The 27,534-nt window shown below is 42.2% G+C and overlaps 1 protein-coding gene across 2 annotated transcripts in view; it reads right to left on the reverse strand.

Moving 5' to 3' along the window:
• Positions 1 to 27,534, reverse strand: part of CACNA2D2 (calcium voltage-gated channel auxiliary subunit alpha2delta 2) — a 2,156,122-nt gene that overhangs the window by 107,698 nt on the left and 2,020,890 nt on the right. For both annotated transcript variants that reach the window (XM_069644058.1, XM_069644057.1), the window contains 3 exons: positions 12,286 to 12,384; positions 12,014 to 12,105; positions 10,153 to 10,200 (listed from right to left, as the gene is read on the reverse strand). In XM_069644058.1, coding sequence (XP_069500159.1) covers positions 10,153 to 10,200; positions 12,014 to 12,105; positions 12,286 to 12,384 — 239 coding nt within the window. The remainder of the gene's footprint in view (positions 1 to 10,152; positions 10,201 to 12,013; positions 12,106 to 12,285; positions 12,385 to 27,534) is intronic.

Raw genomic sequence — 27,534 nt, forward strand, 5'->3', positions numbered from 1 at the left:
GATACTGAGCAAATGACGGTGGGCCATGATGTATAGATGAGGCCAGAAATACCAATCATGCAATGGGTATTGAGCTCTCCTAAAACACATAGAATAGGACATGCTCAAGAAGCCAGCATAATTAAGTGGAAATGGTATATTCAAGACAGAGCCAAATCAGGAAAGAGTGGAGTGGCAAAATTACATGAGCAAGTAGCCAACATACCGCCCTCAGATTACATACCCCCCCGGAAGTGCCTGAAAAACGTGTCTCCCGTGAAATGGGGAGTACCTTACAGTGATTTGACCGTGGAACAAACAGAGCATGCTTGGTTCATGGATGGTTCAGCTTGATATGTGGGAACTGAGCGGTACTGGAAAGCAGTGTCGTACAATCCCAAAACCAAAAAGATGTTGACAACGACAGGGAAAGGAAAGACCAGTCAGTTTGCAGAACTTTACGCAGTTTACCAAGCATTGAAACAAGAGACCCCTGGTCAATGCCATGTGTACACAGATTCATGGTCAGTGGCGAATGGATTGGCAGTGTGGTTGCCAACTTGGCAAAAGAATGGATGGAAGATTCATTCAAAAGAGTTGTGGGGAAAGGAACTGTGGCAAGATATTGCAGGAATGTTGTTACAAAGTGAAGTCACTGTATATCATGTGGACGCGCATTGTGCCACAGATTCATTAGAATGTTGGTTTAATTCTGTTGCAGATGAACACACCAAGATTTCCTCAGTGGATGCAGAGGCTCGGGAGGACGATATGGAGGGTTTGGCCAAATGGGTCCATCAGAAAAGTGGGCACCTTGGAGAAAAGGCTACTATCAGGTGGGCACAAGCTCGAGGCATCAGTCTTCCGTTAGAACTAGTGAAAACAATTATTTTACAGTGTCCCGTGTGCCAACACCAATTGCATAGACCTATACCTCAGATTGTTCGAGGTACATTGAGAAGAGGAAAATTACCAGGTCAAATTTGGCAGATTGATTATATCGGTCCTATGCCAATCAGCAGAGGTTGTCAGTATGCATGCACTATTCTGGATACATACTCGGGATATTTGATGGTTTTGCCGTGCAAACGTGCAACCCAATTGAACACCATCAGGTTGTTAAATCAGATCATATTACATTATGGAGTGCCTTTCCAGATTCAAAGTGACAATGGGTCACATTTCAAAGGCAAATTAGTGGAAGAATTTTGTCAGGAAAAGAGCATTGAGTGGATATATCACATTCCCTACCACTCAGCTGCAGCAGGGCTAATTGAACGAATGAATGGGTTACTGAAAGAACAGTTGCGCAAATCTGGTGATCGTGTGTTTGATGCGGTGCAAGTGCTGAACAATAGGCCTGTGTATGAACATGAAACTCCTTTGATGCGATTAATGACTCCTACTTTGCAGGTTCAACCCAATTCAGTCAGAGAAACACTATTATACTGGGAAATTACACCAGGTTATTTAGCTCCCTATCGAGAAACTCCAGAGTCAGCAGGGGTAGACCTGCATTCTTATGAAGAAATCAGATTAGATCCAAGAGGGATAGTTGTCATTGAAACAGGGATTGGAGTACAGATACCCCCAGAGCATATGGGATGGATTGCCCCTAGATCTGGCCTAGCATTGAAGGGAGTTCAAGTGTTGGGAGGGGTAATTGATGCTGATTACAAAGGCGAGATTAAAGTCATCCTAATGAATAGTGGGGATCAGTTGTTATCAATACACAAGGGTGATCGAGTGGCCCAATTGATAGTCATTCCCATTAAATTGTCCATGATTAAGAAAGAGGAGCCTCCTACAGTGTTAACTACCATGGGGATCGCGGTTTTGGCTCTTCAGACAGCATGGTACCGGGTGCAAATGTTTGGGTGGAAAAGCCAAGTGGTCCACCAGTGCCCGCAGATGTCATTGCATCAGGCAAAGATCAAGTAGTTTTAGTTATGGAGCCTGGTAGAAAGAAATGGCAATATGTACCCGCAGACAAATGTTACCTGAGAGAGTGATGTGCAACACTGATATCTCTTTTCTGGGTTTGCTTTGCAGATCCTGGGTCTGATTGGTGTGACTGTGGCACTAAATGGACTCCATTTGGACGGGTTAAGTGGTCTTCTGTCACCAGCAAAAAATGTCACATCTGTGTCAGTGATCAAGGGGATACTGATAGTGATGAATAATGTTGTCCCCAAGCAGCCCTATGCCAGTGCCGACAAGCCCGCCAGCCCGAAGACATGGATCCGTGAATTGCGACAAACACATCAGGAGCAAGTGAAAACAACCTTGATGCCAGTTGTGCAGGAGCCCTTTGTAGGACGGAGGAAATGCTCTCCTATGATAACCCAAGAAGAAAATATGTGAATATGTTTGACTGATGTGCCCAATGCTGAAGCTTTATTGACTACATGTTTAGTAGCGGTGCCGATGCCTGTTCCGGTTTTAAAGCATATTTTCAGCGTCACACATAATGATTCTTTAGTTCAAGACTCTGACATTAAACAATCTTTTTCAGTTTACGAATACTGCAGGTTCTGCCAAGAAACCGACAAGAAGTGGAGAAAGTTGACACGTGTGATTACGTACAACATAACCCAAGGTAATGTGTGTTATATTATGACGTGCAAAGCACAAGAAATTGGTAAATGCAGCCAAATAGAGTTGACTGATCAATACAATCATACTACATTCGAGAGGAGACTGTGTTCACGAATGTCACGCAAGTGCACCAGTGTAAATAACACTATGGCCCTCATTCCGAGTATGGTGGTAGCCATGGAGCAATTAGCTCCATGGCTGCCTCCCATACCGATACCGGCTCCGGTGTTGTCCAATGGGGACTTACCGGTCCATTCCGACCCTGGAGGGACCGGTAAATCCCCATTGTACAAACCATTCCCCATTCCCATTCGAGCCCCCATAGGGTTCAATGGGAATGGGAGGGGGCAAATATCGGGCTCGAGAATGGCAAGCCAGTTATTTGCGCCCTGGTCCCCTAACGGGACCCGTAAGGTACGTTTGGTCCGACCAAACGTACCTTACGGGTCCCGTTAGGGGACCTCGGAATAGGGCGGTAGGGGATTACCAGCACCGGTCTCCTTACCGGTGCCCGGTATCCCCTACCGCCAAGCTCGGAATGAGGCCCTATGTCTTGCAATCATACAGTGATAACTGCTAGTCATTTGAATCATGTGAAACTTCCAACAGGATGGCTCTTTTCATGTGGTAACATTACATATACTTCTATTCCAGCTAACATTTCTGGAGGTCCATGTGCTTTGACTCAATTAGGACTAATGATGTTTCCTTTACACTCAGCGATAGCTCGAGGTAAAAGGTCAACCTTTGAATCTATGGGACTATCTCCTGACTGTGATTCACATGTACATTTGCTATCAGAAGCTGAGGTTTTAGCATTAACCCTTTCATTAGTGGGTGTTTGGGGTTTAGCTGCTGGAGGTTACAAATCTTTGGTGAAATTAGCGTGTTTAGTAGTTAAAAATCTTAATCATACTTCACAAGCTTAAGAAGAATTACTCCTTGATAGTCAAGTTATTAGAAAAGCAACTTTACAGAACAGAGCTGCTGTTGATTACCTATTGCTGAAACATAATTTAGGGTGTAATGCCTTTGAAGGTATGTGTTGTTTCAATTTAAGTGACCACTCACGATCCATCGAAAGTCATATTCGAGGTTTGAGGGATCTCATTTCTCAAGTGTCTCAAGATCGTAACAAAAACTGGTGGGATTGGTTATTTTCATGGATACCTGATATTGGGGGTACACTACGTTATATTTTTGCTTGCATTTTTATTATTCTGTCTATTATAATTGCTTGTTGTTGTTGCATTCAATGTATTCCCAATTTAGTTTTAACATTTCGTAGGTTTCAGAGACCAGTTCCAGTACCACCTGGTTACGGAAGATAAATATCCAAAGGGTGGAATTGTTATGCTTGATTTATGCTTGGTTCAAAATGGCGCGGGCACGCAATGCATTCTGGGAGCGCTCGGAGCCATGCTGGATATTTACTTCACTCCGCAGTGAAAGGCTGCACACATTTTGCTGAAGTGTTTGATTCACAGTGCTGAGACAAACATGCTTTTTCAAACTTGGTATGCAGTCAAGGCCATTTCTGCTGGGAAAGCTAACATTGTTATGGCTTGCTACTGTTCTCCGTGGAGTGTGTTTTTAGAACAGGGAGGCCCTGCGTTCCTTGGGGGAGCTCTCGATTGACCCAGCTGGCAAACGACGGCTGTTCCTCAACTGCGCAGGTGCAATTCCAGAAGGTTCGAGAATTAACTCCCCTTTGTGGAGTTCCTATATATGCGGAAACCCGGAGGGGGTCAGGTGAGACTTCAGCCAGAGAAGGACACTCCGTCTGGCCTTCCTGTGAGATGTGGCACTCTCGGCCTGGCTGCCCCCGGGGTCTTCCAGCTGCTTCTGGACGAGACGAGGAATTATATTACGCTCACGGTGATGTATTTCTTTTTGACTTCTTTACTTCTTCTGTGATCTATGTCCATATTCGTTTTATGAGTTATTTCTAAGTACTTGTAATCTTTGAATAAATAGCCCTAAAGAGCTGATTATCTTCTAAAGAGTGCGTGGCCATGAGTTATGGGGCCTTATTACAACCCTGGCGTTAAGGGGTTAACGGTGCCGTAAAAGGCTGCAGCGCTGTTAAACCCTTAACGCCAGATTCACACTTTAACGCCTGATTTTTGCAGGTGTTAAAGTCCAAGGCGCTAAGCGACCTTGGTGCTAATTACGGCACCGTAATTTACGGTGCCGCAATTAGCGCCTTCCCCATTCCCATTGTGCCCTATGGGCCAAAAATGGGAATGGGGAAGGGGCCATGGTGAATGGGGAATTACCGCCCCGTCAACCTTGTAATGGGGCGGTAATTCCGCCATCCACCATGGCGGAATCCGGCATGGACCATGGTGCTAATAACACCATGGTCCAACGCCAGGGTCGTAATGAGGCCCATTGTGTCTGTCTGTCTATGGGTTGAAGTATTTGCTCTATACTTGCGTTGGTGATTTATGGTTGTTCCGTGCACTTTTCAGGGGAGAGCAATACAACCTGGGAGACAGGCGCTACACAAGCCCCTTGAAAAACTCCTCCCCTAAGCTGGATATAAAAGCGCCTCTGATTCGCCGACGAGACAGCCTGTTGGATTGTCAAGCAGTTTAAAACCACAATGAGTTTCGTGAGAGACGGATGGCCACGGCTTGGATGAGGAAGATCTGGACTTGGAGTAATGAAGATTACTAGACAAGTAATCCTGCCATTAGGATGAACCGTACGTGTAGGTTTTCAGAAGCCCACCTGCAATGATTACCACTTTATAATCCCACAAGCAAGATCTGTTTTAATATGATTAGATTTGTGGGTGAATTTGTGGTATTGGTTACATAATTTGAGCAAATCTGGGGTATAGCAATCTCATTTCTAAAAATATGTTTTAAAATGTTTTTCTATTTTGTTCTTGGTTTAACATTAAACCTCACAAATACAAATGTAACATTTCTCATCACAAAATATATTAACAATTTAAAACAGCACAATACGTTATAAACCGCACAATACGTTATAAAATAACTTTTAAAACACCTTCTCATCATATCGAATCCAATTAAAACATTCTATTATATAATACACATTGCCACAAAATCAAGTAACACACCATCATAGAAAGTTGCTACTCCTCATATGGAGAAAGTCCAATCTCTTAATTAATTGTTATTTTATAAAAAATGCTATTATTGTCTGACATTGTCCCTTTTCATATTGTGTTAAAAATAGCTGAGTTTATAATTTGCATCAATAACATGCACTTACTTTCAGGGGAAATGGGAATGAAAGGTCCGTCATTCCTCAACAGTCAGGGTCAGAATCCTGCAATGCTCTGTCCTCAAGCTCCTTTGCCTACAGTGAGTCAAGTGCTTGATCTTGGGTAATATTCCTTGTATTGGCAACTACTTATTGGCTTCCCTGATAAGCTCTAAGGTGTGAGGTATGGGTGCTAACAAGGCATGCCATCCTCATCTCGTTCAGTGATTAAAGGGGCATTCCGTGTTCACCCGTGTGCAGCGCCATTGTCGCAGTTGTGTAGCCCAGCCCTATAGCCATATTGGCATTCCTGCCTCTCTCCTCTGCTGAGGGTACACCACTAAGGAAGGAGGGACGGCGGGTGGGGTTGTTTCCTGGCTCCATAAAAGGATTACAGTGACTGGCATTCCTAGTGCCAGTGGTACTAGCCCATCTACACCCGCAGTGACTTCTTGAAGATGGCAGGGGGCATCAAAAAGTTTAGTGGAGGACATTACTGGGCAGGTGATTAAAGGCGGGAATCAGAGTGTTCCCCTCACTCCCAGGGACGTCATTTGGGGGTCGCCAGAGGTCGCAAGTGCGACCCCTGAGGTCTCCCTTGCGACCTCTGAGGTCTCCCTTGCGACCTCTGTGGTTTTCCATGTAACCCCATAAAAAAAAAGTTTTTTTTTCTTTTTTTTTTTTTGCTGCAATGCAAGTTCCTGGGCTGTGGCCAGCACCATGTCGCTCTTTAATTCTGGAGTGGTGGGCTTTCTTGTTCAGGCCCCTTAAAAAAGAAGAAAAATAAGAAAATGAGGCCACAAGTCTAACACTTTCGGCACTGAACCTAAATAAGAAAGATTAGGAATGGCAAAAAATGTGTCTTTCTGGAATTCTATACAATAATTGCTAGACTCATTAAAGGTTTATTTCAGGCACACTTCAGTCACTGATTTAGTCTGTTCTCAAACGCCTCAACTCAGCTTTTCATCCTTCTTTGGTCGATAAATGGGTACCAACACAGGTTGGGTGATAGTGGGTTTATATGTCTTCTATGTAAAGCGCTTAAGCGTAAGTGCTATATAATAACACATCATTATCATTTTGCCTTGAACGTCTGCTTGCAATCACAGTAATTTGGTAATATGGGCCTAAACACACTGATCTTAACGATACATATGGCGATCCATTCAGGAATGAAATGTACATCACAGTGATATAGTGATATTGTAACCACATTTTTCCTAGTGTACAATGCTATGCGATGCCACTTCCTGGTTTGTCAACGGGTGAAAGGTTGTGTTCCATCGCTTCCCACAATATCACTTTGGGGAGGGGTCAAATGACATCACTTCCTGTGATGTCATCAGGGGGTCAAGGGTCATGTGATGTCACTTCCGCTACCCCTGGCATTTTGATGAAATGACGTCCCTGCTCACTCCCCCTACACAAAGACCAACACACTCCTATTAAGGTCTGCACGTGGAGTCCCATTAAAGTGCTTACTTATTTTCCTAAAAGAATAGGTATTTAAAATCAAATAGACGTGCCAGACACAACTCTAAAACAATATACCCCCGACCTCCGCAACAATTAATCTTTTTTAAAAGAAACAATTGCTTGACCCCTAGAATCAACCTATGTTCATGTCAATAACAGTTCCTCGGAGAATAGAGCAAGCCAGATTCACATCCAAGACCTTCCTTCGTGTTGACACTTTTGGGCACACAGTGTATATTTACAATCTGCTTCTTCATGACAATGGGCTGTCAAGTTTATTGTAAAATGAAGAATGCCACAAAGCTGCCACATAGGGAACCCTCAGACCAAAAAACAATCCTAAGACGCCAATAGTTCTAAATACAATCACAAGGTCAATGAGCTCTTAAATTCACAGAATAGTTAAAAATGTTGTAGCCGATGTGCATTATGCAGGTTCATTATTGGATACCAACATCACGCCATGACAAATAATGCGCAGGCGCGGTCCACTCACCGGAAATGCACAAATTATGGCCCATCCCTGTGACTGAGTATACACATCACAGTATGAATGCTCATGACAGTATGCAGGTCACGCGCAGTACGCGGGCTCGCTTCAGAACACAAGAGCCATGCAGACATCCCAGCTATGCAAACGGCACAGGCTCTTCTGCTAACTAGCCTGTTCACCAGTTTACTGGACATCTTTATGACAGGCTCTCCATATTGCAGATGCTAGGTCATTATGGACACTATGCATGCCATAGTCTGACGACCGTCTACCAAAATCCCAGTCAGGTGCGACAATGGGACTACGGGATGGGACTTCACTACAAGGCCACAGCAGGAGTAGTTGAGCACTTCAGAAATACTCAAGTAAGATAAGATAACACATCATGGCAGCTACTGCCATAAAAGGCCCAGGTATTCACACCATGGCCGGTTTTGTAATAAGAAGTCCAGGTACTTATAACATTGACAGGAATTGCCTTAAAAGGCGTAAGTACTCAGTCAGTTGCAAAGGATTGCCATCAAATTCCAAAGTTCTCACATCGTTGGCCACACATTCTAAAACTGCGGTAGTGGAAATGTTACTTCATGGCTGGCGACCTCTGCCCTTTCTTCTGTAATGTCACCCCACACCCCATGCATCGGGGAGTACCAACTCCACAGCTCTCCATGCTGCAGGTATCCTTTGCATGCAGGAGGATACACACAGCACTGAGTGTTTCGTATGACGCGTTTGGTCCAGTGGATCTTCTCAGCCCGCGCCCCCAACGCAACCAAACGGCAAAAACTAAAAACATGCCTGGAACGTGCTCAGTTCGATAACCAAATGCACACAACAGGGAAGCAATTATTACCATGCTCACCGACAGACACCAACAAGGCTCCAACAGAAACAGCTTCCAACTAGTTGTGATTTGCATCCTTTGCTAGGACTATTGGTAAGCTCTTTGTGCTTAGAGGAAAAGATGGCCACATTTGTGTTACACAGCTGCTTCCCAGGCGCCAGTAGAGTTAGACACTGGCACTATCTGCTGTCACAAGCATTAGTCTTGCATTTGCAATAAAACAACAACAGGAATGAATAAAAAATAAAAAAATAAAGGCAGAAATGTTCCTAGTGAATGAATGTGTAATATTGTCACAGTGGGGTTGAGGTACCTCTCCTAAACGAACATAATTCTACTCCTCTTTGCTGGTAATAGTGCATGATATATTGGTAGTCTGTATTTCTTGAAGGTGTAGGTGGCACTTAGACCAGAGCAAAGCTCCAGTGTTAAGAGCTCCTGCTTACAATTAATCCTTTATAGTACAAACGTATGCTTCTAATACAGGGATAGGTGCAGTCTTAAGACAAATGAATGAGCCATATGCTTCTAATACAGGGATAGGTGCAGTCTTAAGACAAATGAATGAGCCATATGCTTCTAATACAGGGATAGGTGCAGTCTTAAGACAAATGAATGAGCAAGGCAGAGAACACCCTATTTGCTTCATCACTAGGAAACTGAAGGACCGTGAAAGTAGGTGGGCAACTATAGAGCGTGAGTGAGTGTTTGGCCATTGTGTGGTCTTGGATCACCTCCACATCAGCACATACTCGTCACTACACATCCTATATATGTATATTTTCTATAGATTCAACAGCACAGCAGTGTACATTACATTACACGTCACTACAGGATGCCAGCTGTTCTCTGTGTTTGCTGCACTGCTTTATTTGACTTGAGCAGATCTGTTCAACAGCCTTTCACCTTCCCTTCACTAAAGGGTGCAGCAGATGGAAAACTTTGGGCCCGATTCATGGAATATTTGCCTGGTTCAAAATTACTTTGCACTGCTGAAAAGTGACTGCTGTGCCGACACAACCCCTGATTCATAGAACCGTGCAAACTGGATTTTTGCCAGGCAAAGTCATTTTGTACTGCAAAAATGACTATGCACTGAAAAAATACACGGTTCCATGAATCAGGTGTCGGCAGTGCAAATTCACTTTGTACCGGGCAAATATTCCATGAATCAGGCCCATAGTATATCAAGGGTGGTTGAACGGCAGTGTTTGCTCGTGACGTGCATCGCTTTCTACCTTTAACAGAAGACGAGGCTTAGTATTTATTTAGTCTATCTCTCCCGACCCCTGAGCTTGTACCTTCCACTGATTGTCTGTGTGCATGATACTAGCTTGACGCAAGGTGTGGCATGTTGCACGAATTCACAAAATCGAATAATCTCTACGTGATTTAAAAGGAAATGATGCTTCAATGGCACTAAGAACAGCAGCAAGACAGAACAAACCGGAAGTAAATCAAAAGGTTGATTCAAGGGCCGAAGCCCGGAATAATACACGATAGTGCTGCCATGGCTTACCTCACTGTTGACATCACAGTCCATTTCACAACTTGCGGAAGGTTCACACTGCAAACAAAAATAGAAGCAGATGCTTTGAGTTCAGTGCAGCACAGTACACCTGGTTATCCGAGTGACCACAACTTGAGAAATAGTCATTATGAGGGTAGTCATTATGAGGGAGGTCTTGCCCAATCCACTTTTGTACCTCGAACATATACGGTCTAAAATCGTTTTTTTAATGCAATCACTATCACAACTGCATTCGGTCCAAAGTTCTAAAATCACAAAGTGATGGGTGAGTAAGAAAATAGCTATCGCCCCCGTGTCACGGGGGCATACAGGGACAGTAAAGGCTGACCAGCCCGAGCCTGGGCAAGCCTGAGTCAAGTGAGGACTCAGCGAGGGTTGAGGGCCGTTACCGGCCCTGTATGCACCCAACAAGTGGTTCATTGATATTTACACACCAGGGCTTCTTCCAGGGTACAAATAGTTTTTTTTGTTATGGGACACAGACTCAGCTCAACAAGATGGCCACCACCATACAAAATACAAAAGGGATCAAGACCCTTTTCCATTTCTATGGCAGCAGCAACGGGACGGAGCAGTGGTGTCGGGGCCCCTAGCAGGTAAGTGGGGTGGGGGTTGGAGAGGGGTTGGGCGGTGATGTGGGGTTCCAGGGGGATGGGTGGAGGTTGACTGATATTATACAAACACCATGGGGGAAAGAAAACTGTGAAATGTCCCAGGCAGGCAGAAAGGGCAGATCCATCAAAATGGACCCCAGGGTCGCGAGACTAGGGAGCTGGGGTGAGAAGGTCAGGGGGAAACTATAGCAGGGAAAAATTGATGGAGGAAAAGTATCGTTGGGCACCGGGAGGTAGATGACTTCAGTCACCGTATTTTCAAGTATTTTTGGTATGTGTTGCGTGGGGGAAAATTAGGCGGCATTGGAGGACAGACAGTGCCTCCGGCAGTGATGTGCCTCTTAATGTGTACATTATCCCAGTGCAGTCTGCATGCGGTTCAAGAGATAAGGCATCTACAGGGATAAGCAGCCATCAGTAAGAAATTGACAAGGACTTAACATAACCGAGTACCTTTGGATCGGTCGATCCCTAATACTTGTTAGCATGTGAGTGATGCCTCTACAGAGGGCAGGTGTTCCTGTCAGGCTTACATTGTGATAGAGTTACACAACATGTAGGCACGTGTAAACACCCCCTTCATAATTTCTGAACCTACATAAAAAAAAAAACATATGTACATCATTGGCATTTATGGGTGACCCCGACAAAGGTTTCCATGTGTCGGAGTTTGGTCCCAAACCCTGAGACCCAAGGTCAAAACCTTAGCCATCACTATAGAGATAGCACTGAGGAAGAGTAACGCCCATCAGTGACACTTCATTAGATAAAAGAAGGTATGGTGGGAAACGAGGGTCGAACATAGTTACTGCCTGTGAAGTAGCCAGTGTCTGAGATGCTCTCATCAGTGAGAAAGAAATACTTTAATTCCTAAGTGTGACGCTTAGAGACTCCCCATCTCTTTCCACTGTAGAAGTCCACCAGTCTTGTTGGTCATATGTGCAGTTGTTCTACCATGATATGATATGATAGGTTATTTATAATGTGCTTAATACCCAGAGGTTTCTAAGCATGGACCCGGGAATCGAACCCGTGTTGCTCCGTTTCGTCTTGCTTCCAAGGCAAGCATGTTGCAGTTGAGCTATCCTCCCGAGACACGGGATAATGTAGAACCCGGGTTCCCCGAGTGTTTAAAACACTCGGGTGCTCATGTACATAGCCAGCTTGCGATGCTATGGGCACCCAGCAAAGACACAATCTTTTATTCACAATGCATAAACAAAATTGTTATTTACCGTGCGGGCTCCTGACTGATGTTCCGTCTGATTGCTGGCCAAGATCTTAAACTTAGCCACCCAGGAATCCATATCCAGCTTCACACCAACAACTAGAAGGAAGGAGAGTATTCATGAAGGCATGCAACCCCAAAGCTCCGGTAAATCCCTTCCCAAACGCTGCCCTGGGGACCATCACGCGCTTAATATCTAACTTGTCAAAACTCTAGATCTGCCGCCCTCCACCCAACCAGCTCACACCACTCTGATGCCCTGCGTTCTTATCTATTTACCTGCTGGTTTAAGGGACTTCTTCCTAAACTCCAGCTCCACAGCTGTGCTCACCAAGATCCCAGTAGTGTTGTTTTCCAAATCAAAGGGGCTGTAGTCATCTTAAAAAAGAAATAGACATCTGTGTTATACTCTGGCGACCCCCAGTCCCCCGTCTCCCCACCCGACAAAATATGTAGTCAAGTACCTAAACATATGAGAGAGACATTTTATGGATGGAAGAAAACAGATTGTGGGATGTTGAGTCACTGGGAAACTCAGACACCAACCAAAGAAAACGAAACAGTGGTCGGTGAGATACATAGTCCAGTTTGACAGAGAACAAACACCATAACATTTGCCACAGAGATGTTTGGGCCACTAAGCACAGTGTTTGCGGTCTAGTCTGCAATTAGCATTTGGGCCGGATAGTTTCAGGGAATAGACTGGTTACTTATGATTTATTGTTGGGTAGGTGCACTCAGTGCTCCAGATAACATTTTGAAGTGGGAGCATTTTACTCCCTATTTTTAAAGTTGGGACTAAAATTATTTTTTGGGAGTAAAAATGTAAGACAACTTTCCCAATGGAAGTGTTTTATAAGCATGCAAATGTTTTAACTGAAAAACGGAAATGTTTTTGTAATAATAATTTCTTTGCACCTAGTATTCATGTACATTAAAAGACAGACATGTGTACTTCTACTGATCAGGCAGTAATAAAAAGCAGGGGCACAAGGTCCTACGTGTCTGATTCCTATTTTTTATCGGGAGTACTTTTTTGAACATTAACTGATTTTATTGTTATAAACGTCTCAAATAATACTTCAATCATACAATTCGACCGAGGTCTTAATAGTCATATACATATGAATGAAAACACATTTAGAAAAATTTTATAAATAAGTATGCGTTATCAATGAACAGGAACAGGAGAAGAGCCGAAGCTCCACTTTAGGACTAAATTCATAAATTGAGGACCTAGCAAATATCTTTTAGGACACATGTCCATGTAGACATAAATAAACACATACAAACAAACCAAGGCAATCGACAACACACATAAGGGAAGAGGTGAAAACATACTATGGAATATAAAATACACATTAGCGGCATACTGTTATCAATTCATCTTGGTAGTTTAAACAACAAAAAAAAGCCTAAATTGGGTAAACACAAATAAATATTTTTTTAAAAAATTACACGCAGTCATATTACGTGAAATGTACAGAAAAAGTGGAACAAAAGCAGCATTCTAGTTATTCGTTCAGTAATTGAAAACATGCCATTTCTATTCACATTTAGCAAGTGCAGATGGACTATTAGCATTACATGTTTCCATTCTATGGACATTGCAAGTATTATTCCATCAGCCAGGCACTGTGATTTTCTGAACGCTTTTCCAGTTTGATGTAGTCAATACGAATTGCACTTACAACAAATAAATCAAATATAATAAATGAGTGATCATTAACAATAGTATTAAAAGAGAGACAGACTTCCTAATCAAAAATGGGAAAAGCTAAGGGGGGCATCTGCATTAAAGATCTGATTTAAATGAGTGCACGCTAATTTCCAGAAACGTTTGACAAAGAAACATATGCTTAAATGAGCCAATAGTGGTCTGACTTGACCAGCAGTTTCCATCAGTTATTCTCAAATACTCGCAATGTGATGAAGGCTCCGCGAGGGAAGAAATATCATGTGTGGGTCACATTATCTGAGCTAGACACTGGTTGGATTTTTTTCCACACAGACGATTCCTCACATTGAGGTTCCAAATTTCAAACATGTTCCCATTGTACTTCACTTGGCCATTTGTTTCCCTGTACTCTGCTAGTTACAATTAGTCAAAAGACTTTCAAAGCTCTAAATGTTGTTATAGACTCAAGGCATTTTAATTTTGATGGTTCACGGATTAGTAGATTACTTTCCACTAACAGTAGATTATCATTGCATGTATATCTATACGTTTACAATATTAGTGATAGTCTGACTTCAAGAGGCCAAATCTTGTCTTGAATATATTGAAAGCGTGGGGGTTGGAGCCCATGAAAACCTGATATATACTTGCTGCCATTTTTAGCTACCATTTACCACAATTTGTGTTCTTATACCAGAGATAAGGTGAAAGGGAGTTAGATGGGTTGTCAATATGTGGGAGCAGAAATTCTTTGAGTGTTGTTGTTAACTGGATTGGTTTAGAATAAATATGCACTGATTTAGTGAAAATGAACGCAAGATCATTAACCGATATCGGTCAAATAATTCTCCTTTCAACTAGTAGTCAAGCAGGAAAATCAACAAAAGTGTAGTTGGAAAAGCAGAGTTGAGCCTGCTTGATGTGGTGGGTTGGAAGATGGAGTCGGACACATGGTGGACAATCTGATGTTCTTTTATTTAAATAATAAGGAAAAATGCCTATCTTGCCGCTGTAGGGGGATTCCCTACCTAACTTAATTAAACTAAAGGTGCTTGTCTGTCGTCACAAAGTCCACACTCAAAATGTCCTCAGTCCAAACCTATATCAACATGTCCCTTCCACTAACAGTAACAATTAAAAGTGGCCAAAATAAGTTCTCTCTTCTGGCTGTCTCCCCTTGACCATTTCTCTTTAGGGTTTTCTTGTTCCACACGCAACTTTTCTCCGGTTTTATTCATGGGCTCTTGAAGCTCTTCAAAGATCTTGTTTTCCTGACAATATGACACTTATCATTGCTCTCCTTGAGATACTCTCTTAGACACCTTCCTTTTATTTTACGTTGTTCCCTTATTTTATCCAGGTTGAGAGTTCCCAGTCTTGGTGTCTTAAATCCACTCTTTCTCTCCTTGCTTTGTTCACTCTGTGCTCTTAGCTCATAATACTTTTGATAGTTTCATTGAGTGGTCTCCCCAGGCTTCAACAATTATCTCTCGTGGAATTATCTCTCTCGTCCAGGATATTTGTTCCCACTTTCCTAATGATTTGCAATCATACTTATTCTTCTGTTTTTTTTTAATACTTCTTCAGATATCAGGGCATACTGGTTTAATGCTCTGTTATTGCCCATAATGCAATCATAGTCTCTTCTCTTTATTACCTATTCCCCCGGTGGCTTACCACTTCTGTGTTTGACCACTGTACCTTGGTTTGTCATGGGTGACATCGCAGAGCTTGGTGCCCCCTTGTAAATGTTGCTTTGCTTTCTTGCTTCTTCCTTTCGGGCGTCACACTTGTGCCGGTTTCTGTGTTTCTGAAGCTGGCCATGTTCAACGAATGAGGGAGGATGAGAGCGGTCAACACTCCCTGGAGCCCATGTTTCTGCATTGTTAGACGGGCACCTGGCCCACCACTGTACTCCTGTGGTCACACCACCACGTTAGACGGTTCCTCGAACTCCATCCAGATAACCGCTTTGCCTTTGTCTGCTTCACAGGGCCTCCAGTGTCTGTGCTTGGCGTTCTAGGCTTCTCCTAAATCTGTGAGTTCTGTAGTTCAATTCTGATCCACCTCTTCACGGCACTTTGATGTCAGGGGTTTTCCCCTGTGTTCCGTTCTCTCTCCTCCCTTCTGGTCTATTTGTCCCATTTACAAAAGAGTTTCTTCTCAAATGGGTAGTTTCTTTTCTTGCAGATAGCATGTTGGATTTAACATTACCTATAGCCAATCAGAAAATCAGAATGAGGATATAGTATTTTTGATAGAAGGCAGTCCGATGTATGCAGCTAAAGTGTCATGCATAGGGATATCCCTTTGGGGATGGGAGTCCTTGTTCCCTAAGGGGGGTGTTTTGACACCATTTAAGTCCTTGAGACACAATGAATTAAGAAGTAGGATTTCTGATTTCTCTATATAAAGCTTACATCCTGAGATATCACAGAATATTTCAATACAATTGAATAGGTTCTTAAGGTTATTTGGGTTGTTTATGATAGTTAGACTGTCATCCACCTATGCTGCAACTTTAACTTCCAAGTTTTCCCATATTATACCAGGGACGTAGGGACACCATCTAACAAACTCTAGCAGGGGTTCAATATAGTGAATGAAAAGGATTGGTGATGAGGGCATCCCTGACGTGTGTCTCTATTTAATATATGGGGAAAATTGGCTATTCATAAAAAGTGATGTTTTAGGATTTGAATATGATAATTTAACAAAGGATATCAAATCCGGGCCTAGACTATGCCATTTAAGTGACTCAAATAAAAAATCCCAGTAAAACTTATCAAAAGCTTTCTCTGTGTCTAAAGCAACTGCAGCATAGCCATCCTTTGTCACTTGTTGAGGTTTCATTAATTTACTAAGAAGGATTTAACTCTTTTGGCCAGTCATTTTGCAAATAGTTTGCAATCTTTATTGATTAGTGTTAAAATGGATTTCTAAAATCTGGCCTGGTGGACAGATTTTAGGAATTTTGCAAATAGTTTGCAATCTTTATTGATTAGTGTTAAAATGGATTTCTAAAATCTGGCCTGGTGGACAGATTTTAGGAAACCGCCCTAGTTATAGTGAACACGGAACTATGGGAGTTTAGCCAAACCCAATTAAGGGACGCATGAAGAGTAGGCAAAAAGTCTCAGGAAAGGTGAGTGGCTTCAGGGATCCACAATGACTCCACACAGTGAAATATACAATGATTATACTTAGACAGTAAGTACACACACATACTCTATTTATTGTAGGACAAAAACATAATATAAAAAGGAATCAAGCAGGTAATATTATCACACAACACTCTAAATATAAAACATATATACAGTACAGTCACAGTTAGTTAATACAATGCATTCAGTTCACCATACACCTGAAAGGAAAGGTAAGTAGTTAGGCAATTGTATCAACAGTCCACAGGAATAGATAGAAGTCCTAACTTCACGAGTCCAACCCTAAACTGAATGGTGCCTTGTGCCCAAAGGTTCACAATGTACCATTAGAAGATGGGAGAAAGATAAGAAATGTTTCTGTGGGTGTGCAGATTGTTCCAGAAGTCTTTTAAAGGGATTTAAAGTTAAGTAAAATACTTTTCCTAGCTTCTAGAGCAGCTTTTTCAATTAACATTTAAAACACAATGGAATGGACTAAAAAGCAAAGTTCTTTACAAACTTTATAATGGAGGGGATAGGTGCACCAGTAAGAATTATGACTACTCACTGCCCTTACTCTGATTTTCCCAAAGGACTTGGCAGGTGTAATGGGGGTTGCTGCAAGTAGGTTTTCCTGCCGTTGGATCTAGCAGAAGATGCACAGGAGCTGTGGGTGCAAGGAAGTTTCCGGTCTGGTCCAGGAGCAGAGTGTAACCTTTTCCAGCAAAGAAATACAGCAGGCACTGATGAAGGACTCTTCAGGACACTCTACCAGATGGGGGAAGGCTGGTTCCAGCGACAGTCACTGCACAGAGGCGTCAGCAATCGTGATCAAAGGAATCATTTTAGAACAGGAACCGTAGATGCTGGGATGCTGAAACCTGGCAGAAAGGTGACTTCTAGAACTTGCTGGAGACCACTGAAGTTCCGGCTAAAATGCAAAACAGCGACGCTTCTAGCACGGTAGCCCAAAATGGAGCTGGTCAGTCCACTGGGTGGTCCAGGGACACTTCCGAAGGCTCCAGGTTGCAGGATCATGACAAGGCCTCGAGACTGGTTGGTCCCAAAGGTCCAATGGGTTGAAGTGCCAGCAAGGGTCTTATGAGATCAGGTAGGCCAGCAGGGCTTCACAGGGACAGCAATACAAATGGTTGCCAGGCCTCTTCAGGTTTTATCCTTGGGTCTACCGTTGTCTGCACAGCTACAAAGGATACTTGGATCCTCTTCTGATCTGCTGGAATGGCAGCAGGACTCCCCCTCTTATTTTAAATGCAGCCCTCAAATAGAATAATCTGCCTCACACATGCACACCAGCAGTGGTCCAATCAGGGACCACTGTGGGGCAGACTCATGCCTGTACACTAGACATACTGGCACCAGTATGTGGATTGGGACCAGACAGTTCCAGCCCACTTCCTGAGCCCATACACATATGGCATGCACTAGCCCATGGAAACAGCAGCTTTCACAGGCAAATGCATGACCATAAAAGGGAATTCCTACCTTGAGAAGGCAGGAAGAAGGCCAAAGAACAAAATGGCCAAACAACAAGCGAAAAAACCTTGTGGCACGGCCATCTCAGGACACTAGCCACTTTTAGTAATCTAACGCAGTATGCGAGAATGAGCCAATTAAAAATATAGCAAAAATTATAGATATTTGACTGCTTACACCAGCTTGTCTTTAGGACTATTTAAAAGTAACCAAAAAGTCTAGGGTGATACAGAAATATCCCCATTGCACTGATTGGAAGATGCTGTGTGAAATATGAAAAAGTTACCCAAACAGGTAACATGTCAAAAGACAAAAGGGAAACAGTTTCCTAGTACTGACAGTTTGACGAACGAGTCAGTTTCCCCATAACAAATGGCCAAAAGGCCAGTGAAATGAAGCTGAAGGCTTCACCTCTCTGTAAAAAGTCAGGACAGGGTGTAAAACAAAAGCAAAACATTTGGGGATTTATAGAATATGGAGGGAAAGTTGCCTAAGAGAGAAATTGTTCCTATCAATTATTGAAATCGGTCTGTTATTCTTATGGCACATGCTGTCCTTATCCACCTTAGGGAAAAGAATGAGCAGCGCTTCAGAATAATAGCCTTTAGAATGCACAAAATCTCGAAAGTGTGAAAATAATAGGAACAAAACAGTTTTGGGGCTAGAGTTTGCATAACAAAATCGGTAGAAAAACCTTCCGCCATTGTGCTTTATCTTTACGCAGATCCCTGGATATCTCCATGAATGTCATCTATAGGTATGGGTGCTTCTAAGGCAATCAAGTCTACCTGGGGGTAAGAGTGGCTGCCCACCGAATGGAAGAAGGTCTTGAAGTCTAGACTACCATTGTTATGTTCAGAATCGTATAAGTTCTTTTACCATTTTGTAAAGAGCTCTAAGATGGCTTTATCACAGTAAACCACTATATCATGGACATCTCTAATAGAGGTCATTCTGGAATTATTTCTTTATTTTAAAGGTACAAGGCGAGTGCTTTACCTACTTTTTGGATTGCTGATAGATTGTATAATAATCTTTCAGAATTGTACCACAGGTTTGTTCGGTTACTTTTTAATCAATTTCATATCACAGTGATAAGATGTTCCATAATATACCTTCCACAGGCTTGCTATTATATGTGATTTGTAGTTTATTTAGCTTACCAAAGAAGGAGTCTACATCTTTTTTCATTTGTTTCTTTTTCCTACTGATATGATGTGACCTCTCAATAACGCTTTACATGCATCCCAATTAGTAACAGGCGACGTAACATCATCTGTTATCTTCAAAATATTGCTGATGGAATTTAAAGTACGATCATGCAAACTCATCATCTACTAATAGAGAGTTGTTAAATCTCTATTAATATGCATACGAATTTCCTCCATGTGCACTGTAGAAATGACCAGGGAATGGCCCGAAATAACTGTTTTAAATATGGAAATGTATTAAATCAGGAGTTAATACCCTAGATATACACATATAATCAATGCTGGATTGAGTGTTGTGTGGAATTGAGTGAAATTTCTAATCTAAATCAGTGGGATGAGCAAGCCTCCAAGAATCAACAAGACCAAGTTCTGTAAAGCCACTCAAAAATTAATTATGAGATCTATTTTCTATAAAAATGCACTTGGATCTCCTATTTAAAAAGGGATCCATTATGTTATTGAAATCTCCAGTTCCCATGAGGTCTGATAGGCTAGATTGTATAATGGTATTTTTTATATGGATCCAAAAGTCAGGGTTATGGTTTATAGGGCCATGTATGTTCAAGATAGAAAGTATTTGGGAATCAAATTGAATCTTACCTATAACACATCTGCCTGTGCATTATAGTCTCTATGTAAAATTGTATCCTTTTGTTTTTTGTTAATCAGAATAGCAACACCCTTTTTTCCTATCAGCTTAACTTTAAATCACCTCCAACCCACCACTTCTTTAGCTTACTGCATTCCTGGATAAGGAGATGGGTTTCGTGAATGAATGCAGGCAACCATGGGTTTGAACCTATTCAAGTATTCCAACACTTTCTGCCTTTTGTTTGGGTTATGGAAGCTTTTAACATTCCATGTTCTACATTTACATTTCATTTATTGAATCTAAGCTAACACTGATAAAAGAGATTGTTCCACCTACAATATAAGTAATAGGATGTATTATTAGTCATGAATATTGACCATGCAACATGCTGTCACTGAGATGATATAAGCCAGCATAACCAAACACAACAAAGAGAAACAACACAGAGGGGAAAGAAGGGAAAGAAATAGCTGCACAGTGTGATGTCAAGAAATTATATAAGGACATCATTGACAAGAGTGAAAGCACCAATAAATAGATCACCAAATGGGCATATACTGATACCGTTGCCTCAGATGAGCATCAATCACGCCTGCAAATATATGTGAGAATGGGAGATGAAGCACTGAGCTCAGAATGAAAGGGGAAAATGGAGGCCAATATCCCTGCTCTACTATAAATTAAGATAATGCAGTAGTCCTTGCTCTTTGCCATTTCATGAGACTTGTGTCAATTCAATAATTCCATTAGAAGAGGAGGCTGAAGGTTGTTGACGTGTCCATATGATCCATTGTAGCGACTCTGATGAAAGCCTTCAAATCTGCCGGGTTGTCGAATACTGGTGTTTTGCTTTTAAGCGTAAAAATACATGGATGCAGAAGAGCAAATCTGGCATTTAGTTGCCTAAGGGCAGGTCTATATGATAAGAACTCCTTCCTGCACTGCGGAGTAACTTTAGAAACATCTCATGATATACAAATTCTCTGTTTTCTCCAGAATAGTTGGTTAATGTATTTAGCTTTGCTAATGATCAAATCCATTTGGGTGTAATCGCGGAGGTAAAAAAAAAATGTGCGTGGTGAGGATTTGCTCTGCAAATTCACATGGTTTTTGTAGACAATTTTCTGGAACTTCTGGATTTTGAAAGCAATTGGAGATTGTAGTTTAAGAATCTGAGGTAACATATTCTTGAGGAACATCACTGGATTGTCAACTTCTGATCCTTCAAGAAGTTCATAAATGTGAATATTATTCCTTCTACCTCTGTTTTCTAGCTCCCCGTTTTGCTTCTGAAGCTGTAAAACAGATTTCTCAAGCAAATTCAGGTGAAGTGTCACATCTTCCCCATTACTAATTTGCTTTTCCACCTCACCAATTCTCATTTCATAGGAGATCCACCTAACATCTAGTTTCTGCAGCCTACTGTTAGTAATTTCCATGACGGGATTTAGGGCTCTTACTTTATATTAGATAGTTTTCAATGCAGAGTGTAAATTAGGAGTAGGGGGTTGCTTTTGGTTCTTTTCAAGTTTGCTGGGGGAGGCTTAGTAAACTCCTTATTACCTGACCATTTTTGGACACCCTTGTGAGAAGCCATTGCTTTGTATTTATATCTCACTTTTACCTTACAAAACCACTCAAGGGTTAACTGCCACGACCCAGTTAAGTTTTCATCAATGGGAATACTTGTTGAACAAGCGATACTCAAACTATTGAATATAGCCAAATGGTCCATCAGAGGGAACTCAGTAGTGAGATTTGTATGAAGGAAATGGACCGGTACGGGTCCCCAGAGGCACTCATTGTCGAATTACAGCATCTGGAGTGCTTTGCGGCTTCAACTTTTTTGGATGGACAAATACATATAGATAATGGCGGGCAGGAGAGTAACGATTAGGCAGCCATATTTGCCAGCACAAGCAACGCCCCATTAGGAGTACTTTTACTCCCTATTTTTATTTCGTGGGAGTGTTTGGCTATTTTTAGGGAGTAAAAGTTTCCGATACACCCGTTATCTGTAGGGCTGAGTGAACTGTTTATAATTGGAGCACTTTTTCATTCTGAAACCTTTCCTTAATCTGCTCTTTTAGGACAAGTCCACGTTGGTGACCCCAGTGGGGATGACTGGTTTGTGAACTAGTTATTGTGGCTAGAACTTGGCAGTAGCCATGCAATGATCCAAGTAAACTTCAGGGGTGATTGCACAGCTTCAAATGCCTTTTACCAACATTTCTTCTAGGATGAATGTTGGGCTGCTCTGAGTTGGGTGGCCCAAATTTGATATTACCTGGCAGGCCGCCCTGCATAGGAAGCCTGCTTGTAAGTGGGTTTGAAGGTTACTGCCCAAAGGTCGAGCCTCTCATCAAGACGTTTATCTGGAATTTGCCCCAAATTGACTGTGGTAGTCAGGCACACTCTGGAGTCAGGCATTTTAGCTGGCTTCTGCTGCACTCACCAGGGATGCTGATAACTGTGGACATGTGCATTTTATTGGGGACCCCCCATCATGATGCTCGTTCTAAGCCCTCTAGGCATTGAACGAGCAGAGACAGTGAAAATAATCTGAGGCCATGTGCATAACCCTGGGACATTATATGCTTCTCTCAGAAGCACATTGCTATGCATTTCAGAAAATGTAAGAGCAGCAACATTATCCTTGCACCAAGGAGCTGCAGCTGTAGTAAAAGTAATATAAAACAAGGCCCTGCTACAATTCAGTTCAACTGAGCGGAGTTGTGAATAGTTATACATATACTAGGGAAGGATTATGAATTGCTTGAGGGATATAGGTTAGTGAGGTGTCAATCTCATATCTAGGAATCACAAACCTCCATGTCCACCAATTCCAGCTGATAAATGTGGAGTTTAGTCATAAGGACCAATAGGCACGTTTCCCCATCATATCAATCCAGCAAGGAGATGAAGGCCTACGACCAGGGAAGGTAGTATCAGAGATCAGGTGATTTATCCTAAGTAAGCATCTTTCACAGTCAGACTCAGATGCTATCAAGAGATTTTTAGTGCCACTGTGATAGATGATGGTGCTTCAGTCAGTTCACTACCTTTATGCCTTATGCAGAGGTTCCCAGATTCACTCCATTGGTAAACAGTTCACGGTCAAAGTAAGTCAGCTCAGAAAATGGGAAATTGTGGACTAACCAGGCTATTTCCTTTATCTTTCCCAGGCCCAAAGAAGCCAAGCTAACTGAAGTGTGTTATTTTCATCATCAAAACAATACTTTATTTCAGCAAAAGCCATAAAAGCTTAAGTGACATTAATAAAATCAATAAAATTGGCATATTAGAACCACATTTCATATTTGATGCTACATAAAAACAACATATACATGTTGTAATTACCTTGGATTCGATAAACCATCCATAGCTGTCAAACCAGCTAGGTCAATCTGGCCTTCCTTTTTCTCCAGGCCCCAGCTAGATAATTGGATGTAGCAAATTCCATGTCCTGGTGGGCGGTACTCATACACAGTGTTACTGCATCAGCCACCCGTCTTACACCATGGCTCGCAATACCTTGTTTCAGATGGTTATGCTGGATTTTATGATAACCAGGACAAACTAGCAAAACATGCTGTATGATTCCTATATGCTTTCACAAAAAGGGCAATGGTCAGTCCGTGTTTTGAACCACAAATTCGTTTCGGGTGCCAGTGGGAGGATATGGAGTCTCATTTTCATGCAAAGTGAGCATTCGAATGGATACATGATGAATTTTAAATAGCTCTCGCATTCATAGGAGGATTTTTCTCTTAAGTACTTTCAACCACTGGCCAGTGACAATCAGCTTGTTGCACTTCTGGCTTGTGCCTAGTCTCTATACACTTCCTTAATTATCACCTTACTGCTGGGTTGCAGCGAGGCATGTTTCTCCCAGAACTGGTCTAATTGGAGTTGATACAATAATGACTTTATGTATGTAAACCATGGGAGCTTGAGTGCTCCTTCACAGCCCATCAGTTCAAGTAATGCCTCCTTAGCACCAGCTCATTACTGACCACAATTTAGCCCAATTCAATAATGGCTTGAGTGTTATATCATTGCTTATCGGTGTCAAGGTCAGTTCAAAATACATTAGATGATTTGTGGCACTGTTTGGCAAAATGAGAGCTTTTTAAAGAAAGGATTTTCACTGGTGGTTAGGTTGGCAAGGCTTTTATGACCCCATAGTTCTGCCCCATAAATTGCCACTCCAACTGCTAGAGATCTATAAAGCTCCAACACGGGTGAAACCACTTTGTTGCCAAATTTCTTTGCGTAATTGAGAACGTCCGCACTCCATTTAGCAAGTGTGATTTTGGTTTCTCCGTGTGTCCAGACCACTTACCATTATCGATAAACCTAAAACCTAAATAATCAAAGACTATAACCTCATTAATAGGTGAATTTGCTTCTTTGATTATCTGGTTTGTGAACTTTTTCATTCTCTTACCGCATCTCATTTACTTTGTTTTTTCTGAATTAATAATCCAACCTTACTGGTCATAGAATGTGCTGAACTGCTGTACGATTCTACTACGGCCACTAGGGGTGCAGGAAATAAGGACTGCATCATCTGAAAATACCTTTCTGTTTGCCTAGTTTGGGGCAATCAGTGTAGTCCATGTACAAGCTGCTCACTGCGCCATTCAAGTAGATGGCAAAAAGCATGGGAGCAAGAACACATCCCTGCCTAACCCCTTTCGCAACAGGGAATTGTCTGAAAGTTTTTACCCCTAACCCAACTCTCACAACAGCCGTGTTCTTTGAATACAACAGGAGAATGGCCTTCATAAGAGGATTAAGGATATTCTTTCTAATATGGGTTTCCCAAGTTCTGGTCGGGAGATGCCAATAAATACTGTTTTAAGATCTATGAATAAGAAAGATGGCATATCTGAGGCTAGGCTGACATATTTGTCAATCCATGTGCCTCGCCTAAAGGTCTGGTCTGTTGTCCTGACACTCCTTTTAAAACCTACTTGAAGGTCGCTAATACAATTTCCCCAATTGCTCATTCCTTGAACCCGTTCAAAATCAGTTTACACAAAATGTTCCCTGCAGAATCTAACAGGGAAATTGGGCGATATTTGCCTGGCTGGTTGCGTCCCCCCATCTTATATATAGGTACAATCTCTGCCTGTGTCCAGGTGTCTGGAATTTTACATAGCTTACAGGTGTGATTCATTCTGCATAGGAGGTACGCAGACCAATTTGTGGGCTCCAATTTGTACACATCAACCAGTACCTTGTCCAGTCATGGTGCAAGTTGTGATCTTAGAGCTTCTTCAACCTCCTTCAATCTCCTTGAGGGTAATCTCCAGGTAGGTGCCCTCAATCGAATCTGGGATAACTGGTGACTCTCTTCCACATTCCTTTCTATCTGCTCTATATAGTGTGGCAGTTCAGAAGAAGGATGCAGACTCTTATAAGACATTTCAAGTTTATATTTATTAAAGGAAAAGGATAATGCCCATCTCTCCCCATTTCTATAGGGTGTTACCTATCCAACAAATCTAACTAAGGTGCTCGTCAGTCATCCGTGAATGCCTTAAAAGAATCTGTCCATAGTCCGAACTACCCCTAACTAACCCTTCCACTATTTTAACTAAAGACAGGATAATGACTCATTTCTCCTGGGTCTTGCAAAGTTCTGTTCAAGAAGTGATTTTCAAAAAGTCTCTTGTCACTTCTTCAATCTGTTTGTACAATTCTTTCAGTGCTGTATTATGTTTTTTCCACTTCACACAATTAGGTTCTTTTGACCTTATACTGAGTTATTTTCTCTTGTTAAAGGTTTCTGTTTGTTACTTGCTTCTTTACTTTAACTAAAAAGTGTTAGTATTCTCTTTTCCCAGGGTAAGGTTTTCCAAATGTATGACTCTTTCTCTTGAGATTCTCTTCCTTTCTATGTAATTCAAATGTTTTGTTCCCTTTATTGTCTCTCCCTTTGGACAAATATATATATCCATTCTTCCTTCTCCTCAGGTTTTTCTCTGATAGTTTACTTTCTTTCTTAAATAAAATTGCTTTAACTTGATTGTGACGAGTATGAGTACTTCCATAATAATTCACTTCTCTGGCTTTTAATCTTCTAGTCTTGTTAGCTTGACTGGGATGAGAATGAGTACACCAACAACGATTCTCCGTCTCCCTCCGAGGTCTCCTGTTTTTCCTTTTACCTGTCACTCTTAGGGATAATGTCATTGGGGTATGTTTTCGTTCAAGGCAGGTTCTCTTCTTTGCCTGTCTGGCTTCCCTTACTACTCCAATGTGCCGTACTCCATATCTTTCTTTAAGATGACCGTCCGGTGGTTCAGATACCGGGACAATATGCGGATTCAGCCGCATAGTAGTTTAGGCATAGTTTCTGGGACTGCAGGTCCACCATGGGATCCTCGTAGTCATGCCACAATTCTCGGTTTCTTGCTCTCTCCAATTTACAGGACGCAGTGCATCCAGCTCTCGAGCCTCGGTATGCGAGCAGCTTTGCAACTCGCAGGCTTTCTCCAATTCACAGTCTCCTCCCATCTCAGGCGCTACGTAGCTGTGGAGTTCCCTGGCGTACCTCTGCGTCCCTCTCACTGTGTCAGCTGCGGTCTAAATTCATCATGTTGCTCATTCTCCTCGTATCAGTTAAATGGGATTTTCATTTTAAAGTGACTCTCAGTTTCTTGCTGACAATAACACATACTTGTTCTGTCTTCAGATAAATCCTAGCAGGTCATGTCTAAAGTGGTTTTGTTGGGATGCTCTTTAGGGAGTTCGTCACAGGCAGGGAGTCCTTCTCCCCACAGGGAGAGTCTCTCCTGGTGAGGTCCCACTTGCCTGTACCCCAGGGAGGGTGTTGCGAAGCGGGCTCACCTCCCTAGCCTCACAGGGTGGGCTCCCTCGGGGAAGAAGAGACAAATTCCCATGATTCGTCTCATTAGGTTAGAGAAGTAAGCAAACCATACATCCGCTGTGATCGCTATTTCAAATGCATCATTCTCCTCCCTATTCCCCACATTGGCAGACTGCCAGCATGCTTTTTGGTCTGTATGACTGCCTCATTAAGCTTCTCCCATCTGTCATGACCTAGACCTTCTTGTTTCTTTGTAATCAATTCTTTATATTGGCCTCTGATTTCAGGAATCGTTGCTTGCCTGTGCTGTGTGTTTGATTTTAATCCCGCCACCAGCTCTCATTTTGTAGTGCTGCACTCACGATTAAACCAGCCATTATTTCTTTTCTTCGCACTCTTAGTCAGGGTGGATGCACAAGTTTGAGTTAGATGATTACAGATAATTCTAGTTATAGTATAGCTGGAAGTATTCTGAAAGATACAGCTTAGTGAGGATGGAGCAGCGGTTGGCCTAGAGGTACTGGCAGAAGCTATTGCAACTCGCCAGAGTTGTGGCCAGATTGTTATTA

This window comes from Ambystoma mexicanum, chromosome 2p, assembly GCF_040938575.1.
Source record: "Ambystoma mexicanum isolate Mex_15411 chromosome 2p, UKY_AmexF1_1, whole genome shotgun sequence".
NCBI classification, from domain to species: Eukaryota; Metazoa; Chordata; class Amphibia; order Caudata; family Ambystomatidae; genus Ambystoma; species Ambystoma mexicanum.